This window comes from Olea europaea, chromosome 17, assembly GCF_002742605.1.
Source record: "Olea europaea var. sylvestris chromosome 17, O_europaea_v1, whole genome shotgun sequence".
Taxonomy (NCBI): domain Eukaryota; kingdom Viridiplantae; phylum Streptophyta; class Magnoliopsida; order Lamiales; family Oleaceae; genus Olea; species Olea europaea.
Window position 1 is genome coordinate 24,255,853 of NC_036253.1, and position 23,740 is coordinate 24,279,592.

A 23,740-nucleotide genomic window follows, 5' to 3' on the forward strand; every position below is an offset into this window, starting at 1 on the left:
ATATATTTAAAGATGTACAAAGTTAATAAATTAAACAAGCAATCATTATATAAAAATTAATTAAAAACTGATATTTCTCTATCGATTTAAAAATTTTTAATTTATAAATTGATTTATTATTAAAAATTGTCAAAACGTTGAAAAAGAAAATAGACAAAAAAAAAAAATGAGAGTATTAAAAACAGAATAATCCTAATAACATTTTGAAGAAAAAGAAAAATGAAAATTATTGAACTTTTGTAGCATGGTATTGGATGTTGTTCCTTTTCCCTCAAACTAAAGATAAAAGCAGAATATTATAGATGAATATACCATTTTTTTTTTTTTTTGTGAAAGTCTTTCAAAATATTATGGTTGAATTGAGAGAATTCTTATGCAATTTTGTAGTACTTTCTACTTAAAAATTACTACGTGGAGGATTTTATATAAAATTAAAAATTATAGAAATTTTGAATACTAAGTGACCTTTTAAGACTTTTAAAAAATATTGATTTAATAATTCACAATTTTTAAAAACTATTTAAAGTTTATATTAATATCGCAAAATATTGTGAAATCTTAATTAAGCTCTTGTTTGAGCCCCATTATGAGGGGGGAGAAAATGAATTTTTGAATAGCGTATTAATAGAAAATGTATAGTTTAAAAAGAAGAATTTTTTTTGAATTTACGTGTAATAGTGTTTTATTAAAAAATGTGTAATTGAAATGATATTAAAATATTATTGAAAAATACATTTTTTCTAAAGATTGAGGGCCGTTTGGTAGGGATTTTGAGAATTGTTTTTTTGACCGTTAGAAGAAAAGTGGGGTTCATATGTGAAAGAAGAAGTCAAAAATTACGGTTTAAATACTAAAAAAACGATCAAAAAATTAATTTTTTGAGACAAAAAATTCCTACCAAACGGGACCTGAAACTCGATCAAAGGCTAAAACAATCATGCTAAACTTTTTTCCTCTAGAAAATGCTTTAACTCGTTAGTCTGCCACCAAGAAGTCTCCAGCTGCGATTATAAAAGACCCAGCACTTCCAAACATCGAATACAGACGTTGCATCATTTCAAGCCATAAATAAACTAATCTAACAGTAAGCAGAATCCTTCATTTTCTCATGAACCTGATTTGGAATCCCCATAATTCCGAGCATGACGATGCCAAGAACTTATGCTTGCGTGAAGAAACTCACATCATTATCATCATCTTCTTCAGCAGAAAATTTGGCTAAGAAAGCAAAATCTGCTTTTGGATCGAGTTTTAGGAGATTGGTTTCGGTTAAATTTGGGAATGAAGAAGAGAAACAATTCGGAAAATTGAACAAAGGCAAGAAATTCGTGGCGTTATGGGGAAACGGTGATTATGGGAGGCTGGGATTGGGGAATTTACAGTCTCAGTGGAGACCTAAGCCTCTTTTTTCATCTGCTTTTGATAATCAGAGTGTTAAGGAGATAGCTTGTGGTGGTGCTCACACTCTTTTCCTCACTGGTGAACTCAACATTCTTCTAGTTTTCCCTTTTTTGTAATTGATTTTTGTGGAAATGCTAATTCTTAATTTTTTGATAGGTTATTTTTTAAATTAATTATTGAATTGATTCTGGGTTTATGAGTTTTCTTAATGTCGGTGTATATGGTTTTTTTTGCTTTTACTTAAATATCACAATTGTTGTCTTTTGAATCGGATGAAATGTCAATTTGCCTTTATGTAAGGGTATAATTTCTTTTATTTTTATCCTTATCTTTTGGTTGGTGAGACTGGGACATTTTAGGAACTTGGCAAGCTTTAATGAACCTGAAGCTTTTGAACTCGAATTTCGTATAAGCTAATCTAAAGATATAAAATTTGAGAAATAATTTTAGGAACATTAGTTTCCTGGAGTATTGAGAATACTCAGCAGTCCGCAGAATAATATATTCTTTTAGTTCTATCATGTTGAGTTATTTTGTTTCACTCAGTAAGCGTACTGGATGTTCAATCCTTGTATGCTTCTTGATTATCAGCGTTTCTATCATTTTGGAAGAACATGAAAGGTTGTCGTATCCATATGAGAGGTCAAGTATGGATCACACATATAAGCATCAAAGAGAAAAAAATTATGAAGCCGAAAGACAATTTTGTAGATTGGTAATGATAAGGGATTGTAGAAAATTTAGAGGAAAAAAAAAGAAATTAACTGTTTATGGTTTTTCAATAATTTAAAATCAATTCACTTGAAAGATGAAAGTGGCTGTTATGAAAGGACATCTAGTTCGATATTTTATGTAACTGTCAAGTTATTGAAGATTCTCTGTGTATTTGCTTAGGTTCATAAATTAATCATCCTCTTTTGGCAGAAAATGGAAATGTGTATGCAACTGGTCTCAATGATTTTGGACAGCTAGGAATATCAGATTATAAAAGTTATACAACTGTACGCTACCTCAAACATTTTCATTGTTGTTTCTCTTATTTTTTGGAGCATTAGTTTGATGGTCCATTGGCATTTTGAGTTTTCTATATATTCATTCTCTTTCTAGTTCTTTAGCTTTGATTTTTTTAAGGATTCAGAAGTAAATGCTTGATTGTTATATGATCATGCTTAATTATATGGCTGTAAGTTCAATGGGACGTGTATCCATGTACTACACTAATTCTGTGAAATTGTTGTTTGATGGTCCAATGGCATTTGAGTTTTCAAAATATTGAACTCTTTTATCTCTTGCTTTTGGTTCTAATGCCTTTAATGGATTCAGGAGCAAATGTCTGCTTATTGCTTGATTCATATTTAAATGTTCAGGAGCAAATGTCTGCTTGTTGCTTGATTCATATTTAAATGTTCTGTAAAGTATATGCAATGAGCATACATATTTCATATTTGAAGGTGCAGTCATTTGCCAATAACTTTACTTGCTTTTTCAGCCATATTTCATTTTGCAAGCATAGTGGTTTATTTTCAATAAGCATTTTATTGCACAGTGTACCCCCCCCCCCCCCTGCATATTAGTAAATGCTAAGGTCAGCTGTGGCTGATTGTTAATTGCAATGTCACTAGTGACAATCGACATCAGACTGTAGCCCTCCCTGTTGGTCAAATTACTTGTATGTTATAGCTTAGAGAGACATTATTTATAACTTGGTTATTTCAGATTTTTTCTAAGATGTACTTTTTCTTTTTTGGCTGGGAAGAGCTAACTCGTCCAATGAAAAAAGGCAGGGCACAGGAGCATTAATAGAATTGATATTTTCAATCATGGTAGTATTCTCCTATACATCCAAGCTGAATGTGCTACCAGGGAGCGTTATCTGCGATTATTATGTTGAAAAAACTCAACATCCAAGAGAGAGAGAGAACTGTGCATTTACCTGAAAATCTGAAGAAAAGTACCTGTGAAATTACACTGTAATTGTAGCAACGAACTAGTCGCTACAAAGATCAAAAGTAGAAAGAACCTCGCAAGATATTACATCCTTCAACTTCTTAAAGCTCACTGGATCATTTTCATTTGATGCGTGGGGACAATACTCAATGCGTGGGAGGGACAAATTGATATTTCTACTCATAGCAGCATTCAAGTCATGTAGATATTGCACACACTATTTTTTTTCCCTAGCGTAACAAGCAGGATTTTGTATGGGATGAGTTTTTACTTTGGGCTATTAAATGGTTTTGTTGAAGGTGGGAAAGGAATAAAATGCAAAATCATCAATCTTCTGCTCGATTAGCCTGCTTTTCTTCTTTCAATTCTGTGGCTAAAATGGCGCTATTCAAATTTGTTTCATGTTATATACTGAACTATTTAATTTTCAAAATATTGGATCATCTTACTGGCTTTTGTTAACAAGCTGTACTTTCTGAGCATTTTGTTCACTTGGAATAATTATTTTAGGAGCCTCTAAGAGTTTCAGGACTTCCTAAAGAAGTCATGAAGATTTCGGCTGGCTATTATCATTCTGCTGCAATCACAGGTTTCTTACTAGAACCATGTTCAAGCTTCATTTCTGCATAGATTTTCATTTCTTGTCTGGCTAAGTAGATTATGGTTTTTAGCATCATTTTCAAAATGTCTTTAGCATTCTAATTTCTGCCGTCAATCATAATTGTGATTATATAATCCTTCTATAGAATTGTGAACTAAAATTCCCTTTATAGTTACAAACTTACACTATAAATATATCCACATAATATGACGTACAAAAATGAATCTCCTACCTCAACATGTATCCGGTACATTCCTCATCGTTAATTTCACCTGCAGAACTAAGTGGAATCACTCCCCAAATTGCAATAGAGGTATCCACTGCTCTCATGATTTTAAGCTAGGATTGTGCAATTATCAAATTTGTCACGCAGACTAAGATCCTGAATATCTGAAATGGCAATTATAGAAGTAGGCTGAATAGCCCAGTGAAAAAACCCATGTCTTGTAAAGCTAAATAGGCACCAATTTTTTTAGATAAGTAATGCATAGTCATTATAAACCAGCAATAAATGACTAAAGAAAGAATTTGCAAACTTAAGAATAAACCAAATTCGAATAGAATCCCAGAGCTCTGTGTTGATGGTATTAGTTTGTGTTTGAGCCACATTATTTTGAAAAATGTATTTTGGAAGAGTAGAATGATGGAGAATGTGTGGTTAAAAAATGAGAAAAAGTTTTGAATTTGCGTGTAATATTATTTTATTGAAAAATGTGTAGTTGAAATGATGTCAAATCACTTTTTAAGAATATATATTTTTTGGAAGAATGTAGCTCAAATAGGGCCTTAATCTCCCTTAGAGGAGCCTTGTAATGGTGTTCCAATATCCGATCGGGAGAGCTATGAGACACAATGACTTGTAGGATATCAGCATGGTTCGTGTGGTTCTGGTTCCAAAGTCTTTATAATCCAGACTTAGTTTTCATCATGATGACAGTGAACTTGTGTATGACATGGTTGAAGAAGTATCCTCTCAGCCCAGAGTATACTATTTTTTCCATGGCTGCACAGTTTCTATTTTCTTCTATCCCATCATCCAGATTTTCTCTCTTTCCGATGACAGACCTAGAGCAATCAATAATATTTGACACGAACAAGTACCATGTGATACTCATGCACAGCTGAATTTTTTTCCTGACTAATGTATCACCTATGATACAACAATTGACTACCCTTGCTTCAATTATTCTTTTTAACTTGTTAATAAGATGTATTCTTTCGATTGCTATTGTCTTCTTTACTTGATATGTATAATTTTTATTTTAGCTATTTGACTCTTATAGTTCTGAGCCTTACTCTTTTATGTGTATTGTTGATCTTATAATGTTTTTCTTCCCTTTTGTAGTGGATGGGGAGCTCTATATGTGGGGAAAAAATGCCAATGGACAACTAGGCCTTGGAAAAAGTAATTACTAGTCCCAGGATCTACATTTCTTAGTCATTAGTCATTTTCTTGTTCTCTCTATTAGAAATTATATTTTTAAGTCACTTTTTTAATCTGTAACTGTAGGATTTGCGTGACAATAATATTATTTATGCAGTTAATTTTATGACATCATCACTGTTATCATTGTTGATACTCGAGAGATTTTGGAAAAGAGGATGAGCGATTCAATTTGGTTACTCGTCACTGTTAAATAAATTGTTCATTAATACATTGGTTTAACATAACGTTCAGCTGTACCAATACAAATGTGGTTATATGGGAAAGATATTTTACATGTTAGATGAAGCGCATCATGTCACTGAAGTTATGATAATTATGCTCTTGAAATACGTGTTTTAGAGTTTGGATCTACGGCCATAAAATTCAACACATAATTTTCATCGCTCAATTTCGGTCCTGGTCTGCAGAGGCAGAACAGGTCGTTCCTTTACCTAGTAAAGTTGAATGCTTGAATGGAGTCACAATTTCAACGGCATCCCTGGGATTTGAACACTCAATTGCTGTTACAGGTCAAAATCTTAATCTGGAAGCATTTCTCGCATTCTCTATTTTGGCTTAATAATCATTCTTCAGCGTCATGTGGAATTACTTTTGCACTGGTTCACTGTTTTTCACTGTATTTTATGTTCACCTTATTCCCAGATGGAGGTGAACCCTTGAGTTGGGGAGGAGGAGAATTGGGAAGACTTGGTCATGGACATGAATCAAGCATTTTGGGATTTCTGAAAAGTAGCAGGTTCAAGTTTATGTTGGTTTATAGTCCCTCACATTCTTCTATAGCTCATAATTATTTCAATATTACCATTTAAGGAAATTTTTTATTCATTTCCATTTGTCCACCCCACTACATTTTTTATATGCAATTAATAGGTGTTGGATATCTTTTGTCCATTAATGTGCTTCTTATTTCTTAGTAATATGAGATGATGTTGCTTGGTCTAATGACCATTGCCTTTTCTGTTAGTATACTCAATAAGCATCTCCTTTAAAAATTTAAGATGAGTAAAAGGGAACTTTATTTATGGCTAATATGGTTCCTGACCTTTCTTGCACATTTTTCATTCTTGAAAAGAAGTCAAAAATATTGTCAAAGATTACTTCTGTAATTTTCTACTATGTTTTTTTGAAAAACTAAACAAGAGCAAAATAATGGGGACATGAAAAGTGAGTGTTTTACCATATTTTAGGAACAAGAGAAATGCGGATTGGTGTCCTTCAATTAGGCATCTTGGACTAGGCTTGTGTGAATCCACACTATATTCTAATAGAGATTACATGGATCTATGGTTGGCTGGCCCAACATCAAGCTGAGTACAATTACCTATGTCGAATAAGATCGTTGCTAGGCCGAGCCTACATTAAATTAAAAAATAAGCACATGGTAGTTCAACATGGCCCACCCTCAAGCCTAATTGTTTCACCAAAGGGCTTCCTTTCTGGGCAAGGCTCTGCTTGGCTATCCCACTAGTAAAGTATAATAATTTATTAATAAGTTTTAGATAAAAGAGATGACAAATAGGTGATATTGTGTTAGAAAGAAATTTACTCTGAAGCTCAAAATATAAAAGAAAAAGTGCTTATTAAAGAATTGGCGTATAACTTAATATTGATTTATAGGTCATTTTTAATAAGATAAATAAATTTAGTGCCCTTGTAAATACTAAAACTTTAAATATCTATATGCTGATTTTCTTGGGTTTGTTTGGACTTGGCTGATTTGTATTTTGCGTATAGTTTAGGTCATCTAATGTAAACTTTTCTTTTGCTTAATATTACCAATTGTGTTGAAAACTCACATTTTATGATCATGAGTTGTCCTTTTCTCTTCCCCCTCTCCCCCCTTCTGCCTTTATCTTTTTGTTATCGGGTAGATACATCTGGAAACAGGTTCTACTTTGATGGAAACAATTGATGTATTGGATTTCAAAACTAAACAATTGATGTATTGGATTTCAAAACTAAGTCCTATTCAAAATATTCGTCATATTATTTCTACTGCTTGAGTGAACACAATTGAAGATTAGAATTATAGACCCCAAGAATTCAGCTTCTAGTTGAAAGCTTCTTCTTCACCAACACTATTTATTACCAGATGCAAAACCAAATCTGCTCATATTTTTACTTTTACAGAAGTAAAAAGAAAAACTACCGTGTCGAATATACTGTTACTGACTTTTATGAAGTTTACTACAATATGTTTTTCTTCTTACTAATGCTCAATTCTGTATTTATCTTTCCCTGCTGCTTCCAAATGCAGTGAATATACACCACGGCTTATCAAAGAACTTGAGGGAGTCAAGGTATTTCACTTGTAGAAGCATCTTTTTCATCATTTAGCTCCCAATTCGTTTTCAAGGAAACTCTCAAATTTACAGAGATGCTAATTTTTTTTTTTTATTCTTCTTGAAAACTATTTATGAAAATATAGGTCAAAAGTATTTCTGCTGGGATGCTCCATTCTGCCTGCATTTCTGGTTTGTCATTTACGGTTTTCCAGCTGATCTGATCAATATACCTGCATGCTATAACTATTTATTTCCAGCATTATATATGTGTGAATTTTGCAGAGAATGGTGCTGTATATTTTTTTGGAGAAAGAGCATTAGAGAAAATGGTAGGTTATATGTGAAACTTTCAAGTTTAAGCAATGCTATGAAACTTCATTTTATAGGTACTGTTGTGAGATATTATTTATCAGACTGATGTTTGACTTTTGTTTTCTTGTGTAAACAACACAGTTTTTTGGCAAAGCAAACAATGCTACTACACCATCTATGATCAGCTCGCTACCATTTTCAAAAGAGGTTGCATGCGGTGGTTATCACACCTGTGTTATTACAAGTAATCTCTTATCTGGTTCAATATTATAACTTGATCTGTCTTTATCATGAAGTTGATTTCTTAGCATTATGATGCCACAACTTAGTCTTTTCTTTCCTCCAATATAGATAGCTTCAGAAGAATTATAAAGTTGTAATACCTAGGCATCCTGAACTTAAAATGGAGTTTGATGCAGACAGAAGCGCACAAGAACAATAACACGTGATAGACAAATCTTTGATCTGTGCATGAATACCATTTGGATCAAAATTGGAGAAAAATCTCACAATATATATATATATTTTTTTAATAAAACAAAGCCAACAAAACACTACTACAGCCGCATAGCTTTAATAGAGCGAAAACCTAATTGCCAATCAATTGAAATTGGCTCCGAGTCCCAAGACTCTTGATATTAATGAAAAGAACACCTATTAATGAGTATTTAATAGAAGTTCTTAATTAAAAAGATGACATAATATTATAATTGAAGCCATCCGCCTCTGGTCTACGTCATATCCATATCTCATCTTCATCATTCTCTCCAGATTGACGAATCATCGTCCTCGAATCTTGTGCCATATTTTCATCCAGTGTCTTGTGGCGGCATTACTTCATGTCAATAAAAAAATTTGTTGGCAGACTTACCCAACAAAGAATAAGCCTTTATTTTAATCTACCTCAAAAAGCATCATGAATGTTTATCTTCAATGGGTTCATGTTGTAAACTAGAACAATGCACTCAAGCTCCATATTTCTCTGTGAAGAAGGCATAAATCTCAATCACTATATTGTTGTAATCTAAATAAGAATTCCCAGTTTGAGCTGCTCTTAGTAAAATTCTCTCAACATCGAAATATGTAGATTTATTGTTACAATATACCCCAATGATTAAGAACTTGTTTGATTTCCATTTTTTTGAAAATACATTTTTTTCTCTCCTTTTCAACTTCTATCTTTATTAAAATAATATTACACGTAAATTCAAAATTTTTCCTTATTTTTTAACCACATTATCCGTTAATCTACTATTTCAAAATGCACTTTCCAATTTAATAGGGCTCAAACAAGTCCTGAATTGGCATGATTCCTAAGTATAATTCTATTGCACTAGCTTTTTCCATAAAAAAGACATTAAGGATATTCACAAGTTTGCCAACCGTTGGATAACCCTGCAACATGTCTCTTTGTAACAAAATGTGACCAACATCAGTACATTTCCTACTGGGGTCGTTGATCATGAAATTCTAACCTTGCAAATCCTCGTCTATAACATTCAAATCATTAGTCTGTCATTAGTCTCAGATAGGAAGTGGAAATCATTTCACCCTGGCTCTTTATGTTTAATAACTATGCCTAATGAATCTTGTCCAGACTTGGCACCATATTTTCAATCCCACCCATCTCATATACTGGTTCATCAAGTGTACAATCATCAAAATGAGGAATTTGAGATTTTGAAACCCCTGATTTGTCAATATTTTTCTTCCCCTTGTATTCCTCGAACCACTTATCATGGAATGAAAAAAAATTATTTGAATGTGTCTTTACTCTTCATTAACTTATTGTTCTCGTACTTATTTACATCTGTAAGGCCTTCTTTTCGAACTTGTCTTGCATAGTTTAACTTATAGGTCTCTTACTTACCTGCATATCTCTAAGGTGTTCTTGCATAATTTTTGAATCTCAGCTGATTTTGAGAAGTTAATTTTTGTATTTGATGTCCTTTAATCATGTAGATGGTGGAGATTTGTACACATGGGGCTCCAATGAGAATGGCTGTCTTGGCATTGGGTATATGCCTTTCACATCTGCTAATTTGAATTAAATACATGAAGGCAACTTATTGTTTTGGTTTGTTAGTATGTTTCATGGTAGGTTATTGGTACTTCAGTTGATTGACATATTTCTTTATCACAGCTATTCAGGTGTTGCTCATACACCTGAAAGAGTTGAAGGTCCATTTTTGGGGGAACCTGTTAGTAAGGTTGGCAATGCCTCTATTAAGAATTTGTAGACAAGGTTTCTTACTTTTGAGTGGTGTTCTGCTGTAATATATGTTAGAAAATTGTGATTCAATGTTCCATCTATCTCCTTGTCCACCTCGCGATGGGCATGTGACAATAACAGAAAAGAAGTTCAATGCCGTAAATTTGACTACATTTTTTTAATATTTATTTTATCTTTCTCTTTCATATTTGTTAATACATTTTTGTTTTAACAGGTGGCCTGTGGTTGGAAGCATACAGCAGCAGTTTCTGGTAACTGTTTTGGCATGAATATTTTTACCTATAAATTCACATATTTTTGTTCTTGCGTCTTGGATGACTTCAAATATACATAAGTAACATGTGACTTCTGATCTATCTTAAATAATACCCATTTGATGATAATCCTCTGCCCTTACCTAAACAAATAAAAGATGAAGTGTGACATATAGTGTTCTGAAGTACATTTTGAATCGTTTTTTGTATGCATTAGCACATGAAACTACTTTCCTGTGCTTTTCTTTTGTTCTTAAGTAGCTTCAACAGAAGTCTTTGTGCACTTCAAATCCTGAATGTGATTACTTTATATTCTAAATGTAGCCATCATTTCTTCAAATTGCGTACATTCTGGTCTAGTAAAGTGATCTCTTTTTAAGAATTATGTGATGGGAATACTGTCATATACCCTTTTCATTGATAAGCTTTTTTTATGATTGTTGCGCTCTTTTTTCAATTTGTGGTGTTCCTTTCCTAATTACTTAGAAGCATTTATTTATTTGCCTACTATGGATGTATGTGTACATTGTACAAATTAAGTCAAAGTTTTAATGCATTTTGGAACTTAACAACACTCGTCAAATGCACCAAGTTCGAGATGTATTTGGCCTGATATGCACTCACTTCCTTGAAATAAACCAATCCCCTGAATCTGATTGTAGTCATAATTACGAAACACTTCTTTAATAGGCATCCTTACAAGGTGAATCTCATGTGGTCTTGAAGAAATTTTTTCTACATCTTCTAATTGGAGAATATTTATTAATTAATTTATTTATTTTAAGTGCCCTCATATGGTCTAGTGAGCTGTGCCACCTGACAGAACTCATTCTACAGGTAACCCAGGACCTAGTCATAAATTCATAAGAAAGCTCGGATCGGGTCTGAGTGCACTAGAGCATCAAAAGTAAAGAATAAGGATATGAGATCTCCATATCACCAATATGATAAATTATCAAATTGAGACACTTATAATCTATATTTAGAGGAGAAAATAAACACGGAAAGTTGTTTACCAATTTTTATTTCCTGTCATAACAATGGAAGATCAAGAACAACAACCTAAGCCTTATTCTAGATTAATTTGGAGTCAGTTAATTCAATCCTATTCGCCACTCAGATTCAGTGCTACACCTGCTGGAAGGTGTAAAGCAAATAGTTCCTTAGCAACCACAACTATAAAAAGATAAATACAGAAGAAACTAATTTGGAATCAGAAAAATTTGCTAGTACCTATACACAAGATAGTGCAAGTAGAAACTATTTATGGAAACTGAAACAGAAATAAACTTAGTAAGTTCCTTGCAGGCTTTGTCCTTATTGGCCCAACTTATTGTTGATAAAAGTATGCTTAGATGTCTTGAAGATGATAAAGTGGTACCATACAAGTCTAACATCAATTGTTATTTATACTAGGCTTTTGTTACTCAATTAAAACTGCAGGTCCAAATCATTCTAACATTTGATATTCCGATTTTGAGATTGAAATTTAAGTGTGCTATACTTTTAGTAATTTTGCATTCATTCTTTATTTTCTGATGTGACTCAAATTAATTGCTGACATCTAGGGGGCAATATATACACTTGGGGCTGGGGTGGTTCACATGGAACATTTTCAGAAGATGGACACTCTCCAGGCGGACAATTGGTTTGTTTATATCCTTTTACATTGTGTGGCTGAAGTTGTTTGATATTCCATCTATACTTTTATCTGGTACTGGTCGAAGAATGATATTGTGTCTGTCTATCCAGAAACGATGGTAAGTAATTGGTTAGTAACTCCAAATATCTGCAGAAATCTAACAAATAGTATGTTTGGCATAGTGGATTAGATTATACTTGATGATATTATATAAGAAATGGAAATTAAAATTACGACCAAGATCTAAGTACTACTTACTAAACATACGCACATTAGTTTTTTGTACTGGGTTTCATGCACTATCAGAAAACGTGCTTAAAATTTTTTATTTGTGTTTAAACATATGTTGTCCATTTGCTCATTTTAAAATATCGATTTATCGTCTTCTCAGTCCTTGTGAATTGTCCCTTATCTTTGCATTGGACAAATTGCTTGCTCAGGATTTTATAATCTTTGTGTTAGCAATGGCTATCTCCAACTGAATTAAATTGCATTTCTATTCAGGGTCATGGTGATGATGTTGACTACGTGGAACCTACTTTGCTCGACTTCAACAAGAACGTAAAAGCATTGGAAGTATCTTGTGGATTCAATCACACGGGTGGCCTTTTTGAATATATCTGAGTAATGGCCATGACATTGACTCTTTTTCGTCGTTCTGTTTCTGCCAAGCGATTTCGAGGAAGATTTCTGCACTATTTGTTCATTCTTTCTTTAAAGCTGAAGATTGACCGAAACCCCTACATTTGTTATACTCATCAAGAGAACTAATGGGAAAAGCAGAGTACATAATGAGGTGCGTGACATGTATTTTGTGTCGATGGATAATTTTCTGAAAAATAAACGGCAGCCATATTTAAAGAAAATGTATCTGTATATAAGATGATAAATGTTTGCTATGTATTGTTCAGATTGTAATTTCTATATGATGGGGTTTTGTGTATGGCTGATGTCAACATCTTGTGCATGACTTTGCTCTTGTACCCAGTTTTTCCTCATTCCAAACTGACGCAAGACAGAAATGCGAATATCCTTCCTCTCTTAAAGGAGGGAGTACTGCATTTACTATTTATTTATCCTGAAAGAAACAACAAATCGTCAAACAAACAATAACATATTTTTTACAGTAATGGATGTATTAGTCTTTCTATTGACATGTACTATATATATATATATATATAATATCTTTTTTCTTTTTCTTATGGTTAAATTATTGACAATTGGTTAAAAATGTCGTGCAAAAAAGAATGATTATAGGGGATTAGGCGGTGGTGACTCTGTAGGACTAAAATGAATTCATAAACAATAAAATGAATTCATAAACAATTATTGGCAAACAGATAGTAATTAAAGGGTATAAGATTAAATTAAAACAAAGTGACATGGTGGTGGTTGTAGGAATAAAAGAAATTGTTCATTTTCAAGTAGGATCCAGTAGATTAAATTCAATCTAAACAGGACAGCCAATCTAATCTATATGAAATTCACCACTTCAATCTGAGCACGGATCTAAGCTATTTTTAGCTATGTACAATTTATATTTAAAATTCTACATTTACATACTGTATTAATCAGAAGAGGTACATGTAAATACTGCACACCTTTTATTGGAAGTATCATGAAAGGAAGGATGACAGAACACATCAAAGATACGAGTAAGCAATTTTGTTTACCATAACGGTACCTTTGTATTTTTTTTTTATTTTTTATTTTTTAATCAAGGTGTCCGCCTTCGACGACTATTTCTTGGGTCTGTGATCCGGTCCCTCTTCACACAGACCAATTAAACCGCGGGATGTGTCTTCTATTGATCAGGGTCTGAGCGCCTCTCCAAATATCACAATCTCAACCAAGTAAATGCAATTTACATGATGGAAAAACATGCAAAAACACTACCATATATTAATTACAATAAAAGTATCACGATCTTTTATGACTCTACCATGTTCTGTTTGATGTAAAATTGCAAAATAGTACCGATTTGCTAAGACTTCAATGATATCACAAAATATTTATTTTATTACACTAATATTGCAATTAACAAAACATTTAAATATTTTCAGCAAGCAGATACTTAAATATCTAATTTTTGACAGTAATTTCTATTAAATTGTCATCTTTGCTTCCAATTATTAGCTCAACATTAATTAGAATCCAAAGAATCACACGTTGCTGAGATTTTTTTTTTAAATCAAGAAGAAAAATCTCTCAAACAATAAATAGAGCATACGTAGAAGACAATTGTGGTATTTCATTTTTGGGGAAAAAATAATAGTTTGCTTGCTACCACAATTTCATCATAGGAACAAGTCTAGGTTTCGTGAGAATGAATAATCTTGTGCAGCCTCAAACAGGATTAAATCCTATTTACAACAAAAACTAGACGTAAATCAAATTCAAAATCACCTATGGTGTTATTTATTCCATGTTTGCTTATATAAGCCCATATGTACCCGCTCAACATCTCACACTTAGAACACTTCATTACATATTTTTTCCCAATTTGCTTATAAAGTTACATCACGAAAAATAAACAAAGAAATATTATTTTTTCAAATTTGCAATTGCAAGAAGAAAGTTGAATTGTTGAGTATTTTTCATGTAATTCAAAGCCACAATGAAAAATATGAAGAGAAAATTGAGTTCCAAAACTTAATCACAACATACAAGAAACATGAATAAAATTAAAGGTCTAAACAAGCCCACCATATTGGTATAATTCTTGTTGGCACAAATATCTCTAAATTTTTTTTTGCATAAAATCATATTAAAAATGAAAAATTGAGGAAATATTCATACCTGAAAATAGCCCAATATGAAATTGGTTCTTATAAGTGGTTGTTCACGTATTGGTGCTTTTTCATGAGTTTCAGTTCCATCAATGTTCGAAAAATGGATGAAACATTCATACCAAATTCCTCATTTCACTCAAGAAGACGAAGGAGACCAATTTTGAATGGTAAAAAGATCTGGAGATGGTCTTCATGCTGGGCGGAGTGCTGCGTGGAGACCCATCGTCTCCGCCCTGCCTGCCGCGAAGACCATGTTGGGCAGAGTGTCTTCATATGTCTCTAAGTAGTGCGGAGCCCCATGGTTTTCGCACTGCGCGGAATTAACCTAAGAATTTGCATTTCTCATTTCTTCTTGAGACATGCTTTTCTTCTCAAATTCTCAGTTTTTGGAAAAATTTTAGGATTGTTAGTTTTTAATGAAATTTTAGTCAAATTTAATTGAAAAACACGCCAATGAACAAAACTCAACAGCTTTGCTGCTGACCCCACCAATTTGGGCAAATTCCTTCATTTATGCGTTGTTTCTTTTTTTAGTAAGTTCTATTTTGATTATATCTCGATGAATTTAAGTCGGATTTGAATTCCATTTGTTGGAGGATAAGATTAGAACTTTCAATTTTAGTCATTATCTTGATTTTATTTTTATTTTTTTCCATTTTGAAAAAAAAAAATCTTTTTTTTAGTATTTTTTAATTTTCCCAAAATTTTCTAGGATTTTTGCTATATAAAGCATTATGATTTTTTTTTTTTTTTTAATGTATAGCATGTTTTCACTTAACAATTGTCCATCTCTATTTTAACTTCTACATCTACTTGGAATCGAGCTATCCATTTTTTGTCCCTCTAGGCATAACATCCTTTTTGTTTGTATTCATAATAGTTACGAGAGCTTTGAAAGGGCTTACCTACACTAATCTAAATGGAAAATCCATCCAAATATCATATTCTAATCAAGACTCCACCTCGAGCACAAGTAGTGCTACAAATATACTTGTTAAAGAAAAACATTTTGCTAAATTCAAGTTACAACTTATTTGCAATATCAAATTTAAAAAAAAAAAAAATTCTTCATCTACTTTAATCTAAACAGAAATATACAAATCAATAAGTAATTAACTTTTCACTTACGCATATAAACATATACAACCTAATTTCACAAAATCATTACATCATTGATTATATTTATTTATGAAAATAAAAATAAAATATTGTTTACATACAATATACAGTGGACAAAAGAATGACAATCAAGCATACATATCATATCTTCAAATACTTTTTGTAAAATCTACAAATTCTACACTAATAACAACAAAGTAAATACAAAACTTGTGCAACGCAAGTGACATAGACTAGTACTATAAAAGATTCTTGTTTGTAGCACAAAAATGGGTGTTGCTCGAATTTCGTCCGAACGAACGTGAGAATTATTTATTTTCAACAGGAAAATTGAATTATTATGAATCAAAATGACTGTAGAGTTTATAAACCCTTTCACATAGTTAAAGACTCAAAACAAATTTTAATCAAATTAAAATCCTAATTAGGTAGGCAAATCTAAGTAAAACTAAAAAATTGTTAAAATGATAAAAATACCTTAAACTAACTGAAAGCAGAAAACGCTAAAATGGACCCCTATATTGAGGGAATTTGATGCCAAAATTTTGATGGTTGTCACCCGACAAAAATGTGTAGAATCGAAAAATTCTTTTGGATTGTCCTAGTTCGTGAAAATTCAACATTTGAGTTGAAAGTTAAGTACCGTTTCGTAATTTCTTATTTTTGTTCTTTTTCGGTTGGTTTATGATTTTCTAATTAATTTGGATCACGAATTGAGTCCTTCTAGCTTGAAAATGCTTGGTGCTTGATAAGTATACGAGCTTGATGCCTTTCATTTGAAACGGCTTGTAGATCTAAGTTAAAGCTTTGAGACATGGACTTGAACATAGTTGACTACTAGATGATAGGTGACCATACCATTTAGGTCTACATATGTTTTGTGTAATTGGCTATAAGAGGGGTTATTCTAGGGGTACATAAGGAGTAAGGGGTTGTGTACCTCAAGAATAATTCTTATAAGAGTTACTAAATATGAGATGGTAACTGTAAAAACATGTTTCTCAATTCATTGACAACTATATTAAGGGCAAATGGGTCTCTTGGAAGTGGATGGCCCAAGTGGCAACCCCCAATTGGCCAGTCGAGCTTCACGCGAGTTATGCTTCTTTGAAACAGATCCTGGTCGTCCATAACAGATCTATGGTTGAAATGCAATCTGATTTTTCAATTGTGTTTATCAAGGGATGGTCCATTGGCTTTTCAGTAAGTCACGTTTTTTACTTCAAAGTTTTTCTCTCTCTGGGCTTTGAGTTCTCTTCGAGAAAACTTCATCTCCTTCTTCTTTTAGGTTTTTTGATTCTTTTGGTTTTTCATAGAATCATTGTATATTTAGAAGTGTGATGTGAAAGCCTTCCTGCTACAGTAACTTTGGCCGATTGTTTTGGTCGTTTGTTGTGTCTGGTTTTGGTCGACAGTTTGAGTGTTTGTGCTTTGGTTGATTAAGGGTTGATTTGTGTGAGATCCTTTGGATCAATGATCAAACCCGGTGTCTGTGATTTTTTTATTGTTGTCACTGTCTCTTGAAGGGTTACTTTGCACATAGTGAACGGGCTTGTCTCTGAGCCCCCCAGATTAGGCATTTGGCCGAACTGGGTGACCAAGATTTGGTGTTCTTTACTATTTTTGTTTGATTGATTGGCCACTTTCACACAACTACACAAAAGAACGTAAAAATTCCTAACAAATTCTAGTATCAGAGCTTTGGGTTTTTGGAACAAGCGAGCCACTGCCGACCTCAAGAGAATTATTGCTTTCTTTTTCACATTTATTGAAATTTATGTTACTGAATAATTTTTTCTGGAATGCTACTGATTTGTTTTTCTCTTAAAGTGCAGAAGGCCGAAAGCTAATTGGAGAAACTAGACTCCTAAAAGTAAAAGGCGATTTGAGTATGTGTATTATAATAAGTCAATCATACTGTGGGTGAGATCGTTCTAACCGAGTTTCTCATAAACTGAATGCATGTTCTTGGTGTTCTTAAAATTGGATGATACTAGTTAATAAATTTTGAGAACTATTACTGTCTTATATATGATATCTATATAAGCTGATCTTGGAGCATGTTTTAAGTTTGTAATCTCTATACACTGTATTACGTGATCTAGAGATTGGTTATTGGTTGACTGTACCTTGATAGTTTCACATTCTTGCGATTATCATTTTGTCATTCTTGGATCTGTTTACTATTTTACAGTGGAAATTTTTTTCTCAAAACCTTTTCTACACTTAAGTGATTAACAATTAAGAATCACTTATGTCCACTAGTAATCATCACCCTTTTACAGAACCTGTAATGGGTTCGAAGGTCGAGTTGTCTCAATTCGATGGAAAGGGGGATTACTCAATATAGAAGCAGAAAATGAGGGCTATATTAGTCCAACAAAGGGTTGCTAAGGCTCTGGATGATCCAGCAACATTTTCTGATGAATTAAAGGATAGACCTAATGAAATTCAAGAAATGAATGACATTGCTTATAGTTCAATTATCTTGTATTTATCTGATAATATTGTGAGACAAGTTGAAGAATCTAAAACACCTAGAGCCTTGTGGACTGCACTTGATACATTGTTCTTGACCAAGACATTGCCTAATAAAATCTATTTGCTAGAAAAATTATTTAGTTTCAAGATGGACACTGGAAAAGACCTTGAAGCAAACTTGAGTGACTTTAGCATTTTAGTAAAGAGTCTTGCACACAATGACAAAAAATTTGATGATGAAGACCTTACTGTTATATTACTTAATTCATTGCCTAAATCTTATAGAGAAATAAGGAATGCCATAAAATACTCAAGGGATGATACTCAAGGGATGACTTAACTCAGTCTATAGTAACAAATGCTTTGAGAGCTAGAGAATTAGAGGTCAAGAAAGAGTTTAGATCTCACATGAGAGAGGAAACCATGTTTGTGAGAGGGAGACCTGAAAAGAAAGAAAACCACACCCAGAATAGAAAATTCAGATCTAAATCCAGAGGTAGATCCAAATCTAGGGATAAAAGTAATAAAAAATGCTATCATTGTGGAAAACTTGGACACTTTAAAGGAGACTGTTTTGAATTCAAGAAAAAACAAAAGGATCAAAGTATTGTTGACTTGAATAATGCATCTGTTACACATGATTTGGATAGTCTTCTTGTAATGACTGTGTCTAATGATGATAGTGATAAGGATTGGATCTTGGACTCTAGATGTACATTTCATATGAGCCCTAATTGATCTTGGTTTTATAATTACAAACCAATTGAACCTAGGAAAGTGTACATGGGAGATAACAACTCACAAACAGCACAGGGGATTGGTGACATTGCTATTAAAATGCATGATGGCATTGTGAGACAATTGAAAAATGTTAGGCATGTCCCAAACCTAAAGAGAAACCTTATCTCATTAGGGGTCCTTGAAGATGAAGGGTATACCTTCAAGTCTAATAATAATACACTCAAGGTGATGAAAGGATCACTAGTTGTGTTAAAGGGACCCAAGAGGAATGGACTATATTATCTTGCTGGAGAAGCTATTACTAACCAAGATAATAGTTCCTTGGCTGTGACAGAAAATAGATCTAAACTTTGGCATAATAGAATGGGTCATATTGGTAACAAGGGCTTGAAGTATCTAAGTAACCAAAAATTACTTGGGAAAGATATAATAGAACCTCTACAATTTTGTGAGACTTGTGTGTTAGGCAAGTCCCACAAGGTGAGTTTCAATGTAGGGTCTCACACCACAAATAGACCTTTGGACTATGTACACTCTGACCTGTGGGGACCTGAAAGTCATCCCACTTTTGGGGGAAATAGATATTTCTTATCTATAATTGATGACTATTCCAGAAAAGTTTGGGGTTACCCTTTAAAGGCTAAATCTGAAACTTTTCAGAAATTCAAAATTTGGCTTAAAATGACAGAAAATTAGTTGAACAGGAAACTAAAAACATTAAGGACTGACAATGGATTAGAGTTCTGTAATTATGAATTTGAGAACTTTTGTAAGCAAAAGGGGATAGTCAGACATAGGACTGTGAGACGTACACCCCAACAAAATGGAGTTGCTGAAAGAATGAACAGGACTCTTATGAATAAGGTCAGATGTCTTCTCATCAGCTTAGGACTTGCAAAAGGGTTCTGGGCTAAAGTTGTTTGTACAGCTGCATATCTAATAAATAGGTCCCCCAGCAGCTTTGTTGATTTCAAAACACCCCAGGAATTGTGGACTGGAAAACCACCTGATCTATCCCACATTAGAGTGTTTGGATGTGCAGCATATGCACACCAAACAGAAGGAAAACTGGATCCTAGGGCAACTAAATGTGTTTTACTAGGATATCCTGAAGGGGTAAAGGGTTATAGACTGTGGGTCTTAGATGGCAAAGGCATTAAAATTATCAACAGTAGGAATGTTGTGTTTAATGAGTCTGAAATGCCATGTTTGAAGAATAAGACTGAAAAACAAGTTGATACAGATAGAGGAAACACTCCTACTAATGAGGTCAGACTAACCAGGTTCATTAACCCATCACCTGGGGATAATGAACATAATGTACAGGAAACTTCAGAGAGAATAGAGGAGTCAGATAGGTGAAGATAGTTCCCCCAACATACAAAACGAACCTGAGATAGAAACCACTCTTAACAATCCAAACACTGAACTAATTAATCAGGACTACCAACTAGTTAGGGATAGGGAAAGAAGGCAAGTGAAACCTAATCTTAGATATTACATTAATAACCTGATTGATTTTGCCTTAACTTCAGGTGAAGCATTAGAAAATTCCGAACCCACTACTTTTGAGGAGGCAATGAATTGTCCTAATGCTGCTAAATGGAAAGTTGCAATGAGGGAAGAATTGCAGTCCCTAACTGAAAATAAAACCTGGAAGTTGGTAAAAAGGCCTAATAATCATAGAATCGTTCAGTGTAAGTAGATTTACAAGTTAAAGGAATGGAATAATTTATCTGAACCTGTTAGGTATAAAGCTGGGCTAGTAGCCAAGGGCTTTACTCAGAAAGAAGGAGTGGACTATAATGAAATATTTTCACCAGTTATAAAATATAAAACCATAAGAATGATTCTTGCACTAGTTGTTCAATTCAACTGGGAACTTGAACAATTAGATGTTAAGACTGCATTCTTACATGGTGAGCTAGAAGAGGACATTTCTATGTGTCAACCTCAAGGCTTTGAGGTGAAAGAAAAATAGGATTTTGTGTGTAAGTTACAAAAATCCTTGTACGGGCTTAAACAAAGCCTAAGACAATGGTATATAAGGTTTGACACATATGTGCTGAAAATTGGATTCAAGAGGAGTGAGTATGATCACTGTTTATACTTTAATAATGCTAAGGTTAAAAGTGAAGTATATCTTCTTCTTTATGTAGATGATATGCTTCTAGCAAGTTCCAGTATGCTTGAAATTGAAAGACTTAAGAATCTCTTGAAATCTGAATTTGATATGAAAGACTTAGGCAACGCCAAGAAAATCCTAGGGATGGTTATAAAGAGAGATAAGCGTAGTAATAAACTGACAATATCTCAAGAATCTTATCTAAATAAAGTTATAACCAAGTTCGGTATGAAAGATGCCAAGTCTGTAAATGTACCTCTAGCTGCCCACATGAACCTCTCTATTGCTCAATCACCAAAGACTGAAATTGAGATGAGAGAAATGAAAAACATTCCATATGCTAATGCAATAGGGTCTGTGATGTTTTCAATGATTACAACAAGACCTGATTTAGCCTATGCTATTAGTTTTCTAAGTCGCTTTATGTCGAATCCTTGTAAACCACATTGGGCAGGTCTAAAATGGTTATTAAGATATATCTTTGGAACATTAACCATTGGCTTAACTTTTGAAAAGAGATCTGAAAACTTGACTCTTGTTGGATATGTAGACTCTGACTTTGCTGGTGACAAGGATCAGAGAAAATCTACTTCTGCTTTCTTCTTTACATTGGGGGGGAACTGTATCACTTGGAAATCCCAGTTACAACCAATAGTCACTTTATCTAGTACTGAGGTAGAATATGTAGCCATCACTGAATTTGTGAAAGAGTGTTTCTGGCTAAAAGGAATCTTAATTGAGTTAAATTTTCTGCAAGAAACCCAACTATTCTTACTGACAGCCAGAGTGCTTTATTATTGAGTAAGAACCCAGTGTATCATAAGAGGTCTAAACACATTGAGGTGAAGTATCACTTAATAAGGGAAAAGATATCTTCTGGTGATGTGAATCTTAAGAAAATTCACACTGATGAAAACCCATTTGATATGGGAACGAAAATTTTATCTATTAATAAGTTTAGATTATGTTTGTCTATTCTCTATATTGATACAGGTTGAATCTTTTGCAGGTACCAATGGCAATGATGTAGGGCAAAGTTAGTTCTTATGTGCAAACGTTAGCATACTAGAGATAGTAGATGATTTGAGAACCAAGGTGAAGATGGTAAAAACGTGTTTCTCAATTCATTGACAACTATATTAAGGGCAAATGGGTCCTTTGGAAGTGGATGGCCCAAGTGGCAACCCCCAATTGGCCAGTCGAGCTTCACGCGAGTTGTGCTTCTTTGAAACACATCCTGGCCGTCCATAACAGATCTATGGTTGAAATGCAATCTGAACTTTCAATTGTGTTTATCAAGGGATGATCCATTGACTTTTCAGTAAGACACGTTTTTGACTTCAAAGTTTTTCTCTCTCTGGGCTTTGAGTTCTCTTCGAGAAAACTTCATCTCCTTCTTCTTTTGGGTTTTTTTATTCTTGTGGTTTTTCATAGAATCATTGTATATTTAGAAGTGTGATGTGATAGCCTTCCTGCTACAGTAACTTTGGCCGGTTGTTTTGGCCGTTTGTTGTGTCTGGTTTTGGTCGGCAGTTTGAGTGTTTGTGCTTTGGTTGATTAAGGGTTGATTTGTGCGAGATCCTTTGGATCAATGATCAAACCCGGTGTCTGTAGTTTTTTCATTGTTGTCACTGTCTCTTGAAGGGTTACTTTGCACATAGTGAACGGGCTTGCCTCTGAGCCCCCCAGATTACGCATTTGGCCGAACTGGGTGACGAAGATTTGGTGTTCTTTACTGTTTTTGTTTGATTGATTGGCCACTTTCACACAACTACACAAAAGAACGTAAAAATTCCTAACAAAGTAACAAATTATTTTATTAGCTTTTGTGTACCATTAAAAATCAACTATTTAGATGTGTTTAAACTTATTGTGTCAATGGAATCTTAGTCTCAAAATAAAGTTTTATTATCGTGGCAATGAGCACTGGGGAATTGCGTAATATTTTCCAATTGTGCGTAAACTAATTAGCTCACTTCTAACGATGAGTGGATAAAAAAATCGGAATTATCATAATCGAATCAGAATCGATCAGCTCAATTAGATTTTGAGTATATTTTTAAATTGTTCTATGTCTTAGAACCTAGAAGCGATGGATCCTGATTTTGGTCTAGACCCAGAACCAAGAATCGAACATTGATTTAAACCTTCTTCTTTTTAAGGGTTTTTATTTTTTAAAAATATTTTCTTCTTACTCAAGTAATTTTCATTTTCTTCTTCTCTAAACTAAACTCATTTTGATTCTCAGATTTTATTATGGTAATAAAAACAAATTTCTTGGTTCTCACTTTGCATTATTTATTTGAAAATTTTGGTTCTTCTCTGTTCCAACTATTAAAAAATAAAATAAATAAATAAAA

The 23,740-nt window shown here is 33.3% G+C and overlaps 1 protein-coding gene across 1 annotated transcript; it reads left to right on the forward strand.

Annotated features, from left to right (window-relative positions):
- The first annotated feature begins 958 nt into the window (after positions 1 to 958).
- On the forward strand, positions 959 to 13,065 carry LOC111365479 (ultraviolet-B receptor UVR8). The gene is made up of 15 exons (XM_022986033.1): positions 959 to 1,479; positions 2,326 to 2,402; positions 3,859 to 3,937; positions 5,295 to 5,354; positions 5,804 to 5,905; positions 6,039 to 6,132; positions 7,654 to 7,696; positions 7,825 to 7,870; positions 7,964 to 8,010; positions 8,135 to 8,237; positions 9,956 to 10,010; positions 10,137 to 10,203; positions 10,441 to 10,477; positions 12,049 to 12,128; positions 12,627 to 13,065. Exons 1-15 carry the CDS (start codon positions 1,143 to 1,145, stop codon positions 12,744 to 12,746), a joined length of 1,347 nt encoding a protein of 448 aa, XP_022841801.1. The 5' UTR covers positions 959 to 1,142; the 3' UTR covers positions 12,747 to 13,065.
- The last annotated feature ends 10,675 nt before the right edge of the window (positions 13,066 to 23,740 follow it).